General features: G+C 42.9%; 1 protein-coding gene across 1 annotated transcript in view; it reads right to left on the reverse strand.

The window, feature by feature from the left end:
* LOC123968254 (dolichyl-diphosphooligosaccharide--protein glycosyltransferase subunit STT3B-like) overlaps positions 1–9,840 on the reverse strand; it is a 63,588-nt gene that overhangs the window by 15,661 nt on the left and 38,087 nt on the right. Inside the window, exons 3-5 of the mRNA XM_046044889.1 lie at positions 7,023–7,310; positions 5,581–5,646; positions 3,324–3,423 (exon numbers count right to left, since the gene is read on the reverse strand). Of these exons, the coding sequence (XP_045900845.1) occupies positions 3,324–3,423; positions 5,581–5,646; positions 7,023–7,310 (454 nt within the window). The remainder of the gene's footprint in view (positions 1–3,323; positions 3,424–5,580; positions 5,647–7,022; positions 7,311–9,840) is intronic.

Consider the following 9,840-nt stretch of genomic DNA (forward strand, 5'->3'; position numbering starts at 1 on the left):
ATTCTAGGCCCCCCCCCCCCCCCCCTTTTCTGACTCTAGCAACCTTACAAAGTCCTTGACGCGGCACACAAGAACAAAATGCCTTTTGAGCCTAAATCACGACTGACAGTCTAACAGCGATTAAGCTTCAGAGTTCAAACGATTTACACTTGAGAGTCAGCGGCATCACCAGACAACAGGCTCGCTGTGAACCCTCCAACTAAACCTTAAAAAGGGTTTCAAACAAGCCCTCAGGGGTCAGAAAGACTCAAAGAAAGCTTCAACAACAAAAGCCCCAAACAAGCTCTGCTCGTAGACGACTGCCACAGCACAGCCAATGAAAGAAAAGAGTAAGTTCTCTTCAAGGAGCCGCAGAGTCGAACAGAAATGGCACATCAGGTTAGAAATGAGTTGGCTAGATGAGTTGACTTTGTTTCGACCACGTGTGTGTCTGGATGAGATGAAGCAGAAAGAAGAAGTGAAAGGTTCCTCTTCACTCCGTGTCTGTTCTGGTATTCAGCAGCTTGAGTTTTCTTCAAAATGTACAGTTAATAATTTGATTTTATTATTTATGAATAATTATCATTTTTATTATATATTATTTTTAAGTAACTGATCTATTATTATTCCATGTTGAGAAAAGGGCTGAACGATGATGTGGTTTTCACTCTGCAATAAGATAGAGGACTCTAATCTTCACTCTTTGCTCTTCATCTGTGGCTGCGCTTAAAATAAATTTGTAAGGCTGAAGCCTCACCAGATCCCACTGAAGGGACTCGGGGGTGGGGGGGGGGGGGGGGGGGGGGGGGGGGGGGGGGGGGGGGGGGGTGACGTCTACGCAAATTTGGGTCTGGGCATAGAATCAAACCTCATCTCCCTCCTCTGCAGTCATCACAAGAAGACATGATTATTATTGGTATTACACCAGCAGATGTGAGTCTTGCTGTGAAAATAGCCTGTTCTTTTGGAGCAACACATATTTCAAATTGCTTTTGTATCACGATTTTCTCTATTCGCCTTGATAAGACTGGAGGGAACAAAGGGAGCACAATTCTGTTCAAATATCCTGCTATCCATGTATGTATTTATGTACCTTTGTGAAGCTTCAACGAATATTCAGCTTTTGTTGACATTGTGCGTGTGTGTGATTCAACTCTGCCATCACTACTGGTGGTGCTGTTATGCATCACTGACAGCTGTTTATATTCTAATGTTCAACGAAAACTGAACACAGTTATACTGTAACTATACTGGATAACCTAGTACTTAATCTGTGAAGTAACCTCTAGCTGTCAAATACAGTACAGTAGTACTATGTTACATCATCTGTTGGTTCCTACTAAAGACAAAATCTTCAAAATGGGTCACATTTTTTAAAAATACAAATAAGTTTTTTTCTAAAAACAGCAGGCAACTGAAGTTTTTAGATACCACTTAAATAGGGGGAAATAGTTTGTTGGGGGCCATTTTCAGCAGCGGATTAATCCACACACTCTAGTGAGTATTTATAACAGCAGGACGATGTATATCGGACTGATAAACAACGTGTGTGTTCAACGTATAGAAGGAACACGTGACAAAGTGCAACAGAGAGGCAGAGTTTTTGGACATTAATGGATCTCTACGACAAGAGGAAGAAGAGATATCAGCCTTCGGATCCACACACCATGGCCTTAATACAGAAAATAATCCTCGTCATGCTTGTATTCCTGGTTTTGGTTATTAATGTACTTTTTGACCACAACATGCTGCCTTTCGAGACCCAAAGTATCTATATTTACTTTCTGGCCACTCCACTTCGATTTGGTGGTAAAAAGTGAAAGCTATTTAAAAAACTGGCAAAAATATGTATGTGGTAATTTCTGCAGTTTTTGCAGTTATCTGAAGAGGTCTGCATTTTCTGCTGGAACTGCATCCAAAGTCAAAGATGATATGTGGTGTCCTGCCTCTCCAAAAACATGTCATCAGGTTTAATCTAAATCATTTAGTCACTACTACTGCAGCCAGGCAGCACAGTTCTGTAACGGATGAGGGCCCGTTGGCGCCCTGTTGAAAGCGTCCCAGTAGGCAGCACGTGGCACCTGCTCTCCAGACGCTAAGTGATGTAATGCTCTGGACTGGGACAGGGAACTAGCAGCCAAGCTGAGAGCAGAGGCATCCATCAGAGGAGTTTCTATTCTAAGTTTTCTATTCTGCTACAGAGGAGACGTTGCTCATGAGATAATGAAATTCCAATTGGATTTCATCACGCTATTTTTGCTTCATTAGACGGGGAAGATGGAGTGAGAGAGGGCTGCCGTGTGACAGCAGGTCACAGGCTGGACTCCAAATCACAGTACAAGGTAGGCATCACAGAACACAGTGAGCTATTACAACTTTGAACTAAATCAATTACTGTGTTGCTGCAGGCAGAATGTTCAGTGTGGGCCTTCAGAGAGAGACAGACACAGGAGGCGAGGGGAGAGGGGGGAGGATGAAGGAGGTAGGAGACCAAGGGAGGCGGTTGAGAAAGTCAGTCTGATGCTAAATTATTTATTTTGCCAAAAATCCTACTGGAGGATGAAGAATCCAGCTGTCACCCCATCTTTTCTCCTTTCAGTCTTCCTTCTCTGGACTCAAAGTTCTAGCAGTCCACAGTATGGGTTCCCTTTCATTCCACAGCTTTCTTGCCAAGTTACCCTCATCCAGTTGTGTGCCTTTTACATCGCGATATGTCATTATTTCCACAGGATTATGACCTGGTAAGTATGTATGGGCTGCTGGAGAATATGAAATAATGGTTTGGTGTTGCGGCATCAGGAGGGGGCCGTGAGCCTGGGGTCAGGACTCGATCTATGATCAGTGAGGCAAGTTCAGAGTCTCCGACGAGGGAAGCGCTTTGAAGGGAAGACAGCTTTCATCTTATTTTTATTTTTTTTTCCTGCTTACATTTTCATTTTCCATCTCCTTTTACTTCTAACATGAATCTCTTCCACCTTCTCTGGGGGATTTGTTTAAACCTGATATCTGTCTCATTACTTACACAACATCAGCTGCTAGTGGATGCTATTAATTATCAGTAACAATGCAGATATGACAAAGAATAACAAGCCATTCGGTGTAGCACTCCCACATCACTGTGCATGGCTCTGAGTACTTTGAAAGTAGAGAAAATACTGAAAGTGTGTGTGTGCAGCTGCTGACTGCAGAGTTACCTTGCCCTTTATGTTGTTTGTTTATCCTGGATGTGCAACACTGAATGTTAAATGAGCATAATTGTAAATCCCCAATGTCATCTGTTAATGCCCTTGAATTAATGTGAACATAAATAAAGTATTCATGTGTGTGTGTGTGTTGTATCTCACCTATGTAGACTCTCCTACTGAAGCGCTGCATGAGAAGCAGGACAAATACATGAAGAGGAATAAGGTTGATGATGAACACGTAACCGCCCCAAGCTGAAACCTGTGAAATAAACAAACACACAGTGAGTATTTGATAAGATCGTTTTCTTATCAATTTAGAGCTTTAGCAATAACCGTCACTGATGGAGGGGTGTACCTACTTGGATTTTGCATGCACACGTGCTCATGCACAAATACAGAGTCACATAGACAGTTAGTTTACACATTCTTGTCATAATGGGATTTTGATCCCTGCTGAATTTGTGCACTGTTTCCAACTGCAGTGGATAATCAGTATTGTAACCAGCCCACATGTCCCTATAGGTTAGGAACAGAAGGGTGACTGTGTTTTCTCTCAACACACACAGACACCCATAATGAGAGAGGCAGCAATAAGTGGGAGGGTGCAAAGCTGTCCAGCACACCTGAGAGCTGTGAAATCATTATGAGCTATAGCGTCAAGACTGCCATTCAGATTATGCTGCCAGTGCCCAAACCCTCAAAAAAGGCACACACAGTCCTACACATGTTCAGAACAACAGACACGCACATGAACCTTTTTTCAAGCTTTGCGCTTATTGTCTCTAAAAGTCACGTAACTCTCAAGTGGCGAGCAGTTGCCAGAGAAGAGGCTTCTCAGCTTACGGCGTGATTCATCATGGATTCATCGCAGACTGACTGAATGATCGATGAGTTAGGGAAAAGGTCCCTCAAAAGATCTGGTTTTGTCTGATGAAAATGGCTTTCGGTGATGTGGACATCCATGAATACTTGCTGTTAGCCTTATCTGCAGAGAATCTGTGAGTGGCATGCAGATAATTTTTGAGTGCTTCTGTGATCTGTGTTTCAGTGCGAGTGTGTGATCTACATGTTGCTCTACCTCTAGTTTATGACTCAGATTTCTTGTTTCATTTTTACGTTCGCATTAGGGTTGGGTTTTAAGCGTCAGAGTAGGACATGTACACCAACGACCAGCAACCCTTGACATGAAGAGAACTCTGTTGTGAAGTTTGCAGACGACACCACCACCATTAACCGGATTTTAAACGATGAGACTTCATTTCGAGAGGAAATTGAGAGTGGTGTACGGCGAACAACCTACAGCTCATCATCAGCAAAACCAAGGAGCTGATTGTTGATTTCAGGAAAATAAAAGACACACACACACACACACATACACACACTCCTGTCTACATCAGTGGCGTGGACGTGGAGCAGGTGAACAGTTTCAAGTTCCTGGGAATCGGCATCACATAGAACCTGATATGGTCGTCTCACATCTCCACGCTGGTGAAGAAAGCTCAGAAACGACTGTATTTCTTGAGGAAGCTTAAGGCCTCGATCAGACAGAAACGCTTTGCAAGTCTGAAAACGAGGGGCGCACAGCAATGCCTTTTTTGTGAGAGGTGTACAAACATGCAGGAGACAGGGAAAGGGAGATCCGTGTGGGTACATGAGACCCTCTGGAAGAGGAGACACCGCTGATAGTACCACCAGCTGGTCCAGTAGCTTCGTCTTAATGATGGTCGGTTCAAGGATTATTTTAGGATGACATGGGGACAGTTTGTTGCAGTCGCCGGACAATACAAGCAACTGTAAACTGATGTTACCACAACTGAGGGCCCGTCTCCCCATTCATTTGATTGGACAATGGAAAAAAACACCAATGACGTCAGGCACCTTTCTTCTCAGAGCAAAAACAATTTAAAATAGGCGCCTCTCACTGCAAAAAACGCATTCCGTCTGATCCTGAGAAGGCCAAATTCCCACGCCAAGTTCTTGTCAGCTTTTACAGAGGAGCAATAGAAAGCATCCTGACTGGAAACATCACAAACTAGCATGGGATGTGCACGCCCTAGGACCGGAGGCTCTGCAGCGGATGATTAAAACTCCCCAAAAGGAAGCCAAGGACAGCACCCACCCCTGTTCACCCTGCTGCTGTCTGGCAGAAGATACTAAAGTATCTGCTGTCGTACCACCAGACTGCAGAGCAGCTTTTTCCTCTAGGCTGAGAGTGTCTTTAATGTGCCATGCAAAATAGTTGATTTCTGTGTAAACGTTTTGTGTAAAGTGTTTATGCTTTGTAGCATAAAGACAAATACAACTGCATCTCATTTCAGAACCTTGTTGTAATATGACAATAAATGCACCTTGTACCTTGAATGTGGTCAATTAAAGTCCTCACAAATATGAAACAAATGTTTGTGTGTGTTCTCACCATGTAGAAATAGGAGAGGCAGCATCCAATGGCCCAGAAGACGGATCCTGTCTTCACCGACTTCACCTGCAGTATACAGAGGACAGTATTAACCAACCAACACACACACACACACCCCTACATCAAATGCTTCCATTAAGCCGAGCTGCTCTATTCACTATATTTTCCTTGAGGATTTGCTCTGTTGCCGCTTACCCAACGAGACTGTCTGAATTATTCATCATGTTTCCTCTCTTAAATGACCTGCACAAAGTAGAGCACCATGTCCGACACATCTTTACCTTCCCCAGCACAGCACACGAGAGCTGCTAACGAGGGCTTAACAATGCTGATGAGGCCTGACTTAACGAAGGCGCGGGTGGGAGACGCTGCTGTTGGCTGGATGAGATTGGATAAACAGAGGAGCTGAGCCAATGAGATGTGGTGGACGAAAGGAGGCAACTGATGGAATGAGAAGGAGGTAGGTAGAGTGAATGAGAGGAGAAAGTATAAGAGAAAGAAAGGGGCAGGGGACATATTCACAGGAGACTGGAGGTTTTCTATCAAAGCATATAAATGTGAAGATAGTGGTCTGCTCCCCTGACAAAAGCCAATTATTCCCTCTTCTTTCAGCGCTGGTTTGGTCTCCCCCACTCCTGAGAAAAACAACTGGCTCTGCTAAATGCTCAACTTTGTTCACCAACTAGTCGCTAACTTTTTCTGCCATTTGGTGCCGGGTGAGTAGCGTCTATCAGAGCTCTTTGCACAAAACAGCTTCCTGTTGTGGCTGGAGACACAAAAAACAAAACATCATCTAAAGCTTAGACAGGTTAAATGCGCCGTAGATCTGAGGCACATAGCTAGCATGGTTCTAGGTCTCTGATTTTCTGTACACCTCCCAGATTTGTTCCCTTTATTGTTTCAGCTTATTAAAAGCTCTTTCTCCTTTTGGAAAAACAACTGTGCCAATCATAGCTTTGCAGGCGGGACTAGATGATGAGACCTTGATCTTCTTGTGCCTCAGTTAGAATAATTGGGGTTGACAACAGGTTGTTGTAAATAAACTACAGGAAATCATTCGAAATAGGCACATTTCTTAACTAGCCCCTCCTAGCAGCCACAACATCAGCTTCTGTGCCAACTGAAAATGACTTTGGAGGCACAGATTTGTCATTTGCTACTAATTGTTTAGTGGGAAAAAATAACCCCTCCTCAGCATGCAAACACTAACACAATGTCAGGCTCAATAATGAAGTGAAACAAAACCCAGTTCAAGTCAGGCTAGGGCACTGGAGAATTGGGTGATAATTTTCTGTGGATTTGTCACTAAGAGCGAAACCCTTCACATCACACAGTCATTCAATTCATTGTTAATATAAAATACTGAATATTGCAGCTTTAAAGTTTGGGACAGCAATGAACCAGCGAAAGAGACAGCTAGGTTTGAAAAGTATCAGACGTACCCAGAGGTAGTAGGTGAACTGCAGGGCAAAGATGGCGATGCCTTCATTGTCGAAGGAGCCAGCCACGGAGCGGGAGATGTAGCCCGGGACGATGGCGATGAAGCAGGCCGCAAGCAGCCCCGCTCCCTGGTTCCACAGCTCCCTCGTGAGCAGAAAGGTGGAGATGGAGGTCAGGCCGCTGAACACCGGAGCAAGGAACACACACACGTCCCGGATGTGGACGGTGATGTGCAGCAGGTTGAGCACATAGTGGATGAGGCCCGCCGTGACCATCAGGCCTGGGTACACCTGGAGAAGAAGGGGAAACAGAGGGGAAGATGAGGGCAGAAATGATTCAGGTTCTCTTCAGACAGGCAACATTACATTTTTCTGTAAATAAAAAGGTCATGTGTTATTAATAAAGTCTGTACAGACAAAGATGTCTTGTTTTGACTCCGCCATGTAATGTTTTTAGGATGTGATGAGAAGAGCGCCAATATTGACAAGCTAGCAAGAAAGTGTTGCTACTCGCATCTTTTCACTGCTGCAAGCTCTTTGCTAGCGCACAGAGGTACTGCATAGAGAATGTGCTTAGACCAGGCTGCATCATTACCTCAAACGCCAAATTTCTGATGCTACTCAAGCTCCTACAAACAAAACATACTGGTCAGTTATGTGAAAAAAGCACATTTGAGTTTTCTTTGTATTGAGAATGACAGCACAGAGGTATACCGAGCTAAAGAAGCCAAAGCCTACAGTAATTGAAATGTTTGCAGTTAACATTATTCCTTTGTTATTACTGTTAACTCTGTCAGCTACAACTTCCTGAACGCCCCCCACTCCCCTCCTCTCCCCACCAATTATCGCTGCTATATAAATTAATAAGTGAACGCAAAGAAACAATATTTCAACAAACACTACAATGAAATGACTGAGTGATAGTATATTTGTGGCGATTGCTTAAAATTGTTATAATAAAAATAACTGAAGTATTGTTTTTCACTCCCCTTCACTCTGTCAACCAGTAAAATGGCTCTGATTTACCCACTTCCAAAGAAGTGCAGCACCGTGAAGCCCTTTTATGACAAGAGTCAGTATGGCGTCTGACGCCAGCTGGTGAGGAGCTGGAGAGGAGCTATTTCTACACTGAGGGGTAGTGTTTCTAAAGACATGTATCCTTTGTGGGCTTTGATACTTACCTATACTTGTTAAACAACCGCTACACAGTACAGCTTCTAGTACAATCGCCTTAGTCCTTTATTTCTTTCAGTGCCTTATGATGCAGAATAGGGCTGAACGATTTGGGGGAAAAATCTAATAGCGATTTTTCTGCCAGATATTGCGATTACGATTTGATTTGTGATTTAAAAAAAATAATAATAATAGTTAAGCTAAAGTTTAATATTCACAGGCAGTCTATTTTTGATGGAAGGCGCGTCAAGCAGCACAGATCAGATGAACCAGGCAGGAAGTCAGACACAGAATGGCACAGAGAATCCGGTCAATTTTCTAAATAAAACAGTCTGTGCAGACTCCTGATAGTATATCAACAACATACATAGTTAAAACAGAAAAAAAAACTATTTAACTGAGTAGCCTACTTTACCATGATAGAAGCACAAAAATCAAGAACAACTGACCAAATCAACAAAATCTGAACAAGTCAGCAAAATCAGGCAGGCAAAATGCTCTTATTCTGAAATGCTCCATGTGGTATGTGAAGCCGTGCACAGAGCGGAACAAAATCGGAGCCGTTATCTGTATGTAGGGGTGTGCATCTTCACTGGTCTCACGATTCAATTATGATTAACAGCTCAACGATTCGATTCAATTCCTCGATGCATCACCTCAAGGGCTCCTCATTACGATTACGAGTGCTACGATGCGACTGTAAAACAAATTGGATAAAGATGTATTTTTTTAACTGTGTGACTACTACTGCTACTTTTTAAGCAAAGTATTTAACAGCAATCCAAACATGTAGGTAGTAATGAAATATTAGAGATAATTAATGTTGCATATAAATATAGCTAACATTGCATAGCATTATTACATTATTATAGTGTTATTACTGATCTCTGCTGCTGCTATTTTTATTTCTGATGCTGTTATTGGTATAGAGTCAGATGGGGGTTGAACTACTCACTTTACAATGCTCCAGCCAAACCACGTTCACTCCACCTTAATATATCTTTTCCTGTTTTTTGTCTCGTCTAGTGTAGTTACATGTTTGTGTCATGTCTTGTAAGTAGCATTTCCGAGTACTGCACGTTTCGTTTCGTCAAAATAACGTTATCAATTAACCTCTAGATAACCGATTTATTGACATTTGTGAATCGATTCATAATCGTCCAAGTCCGCATCGCGATGCATCTAAAAATCTATTATTTTCCACACCCCTAATTTGAAGCACACAAAAATGACTAAACGCTCCGCTGCTGAAACACTTCAGTGTTAGTTGACGCCGGACAAAACCGCGGCACAGTCACCACCTGTCTCTTATCCCACATGTTTTCCTCTTGTTTCGTTTGTTGTTGTAAAACGTACACGCCCTGTGCTCGCTCTGATTAGTGAGTAGGACCGTGACAGGAGGCGCATGGCGCTTGTGATTTGCGAGCAGATCTGTCACACAAGGATGACAACGGAAATAATTTGCAACTGCGTGACTGGTCAGACGCGCTGTGTAATTAACGTACATTTTAAATCGCCGTCTTCACGATTAGCTAATCGCGTTCTTTCAAATTGCAATTTTGATTTAAAAACAATTAATCATTCAGCCCTAATGAAGAGGAATTGTATCACAGTCAAAACAACATACATCCCTTCATCAACCCGTTCA

This window comes from Micropterus dolomieu, linkage group LG03, assembly GCF_021292245.1.
Source record: "Micropterus dolomieu isolate WLL.071019.BEF.003 ecotype Adirondacks linkage group LG03, ASM2129224v1, whole genome shotgun sequence".
NCBI lineage: Eukaryota > Metazoa > Chordata > Actinopteri > Centrarchiformes > Centrarchidae > Micropterus > Micropterus dolomieu.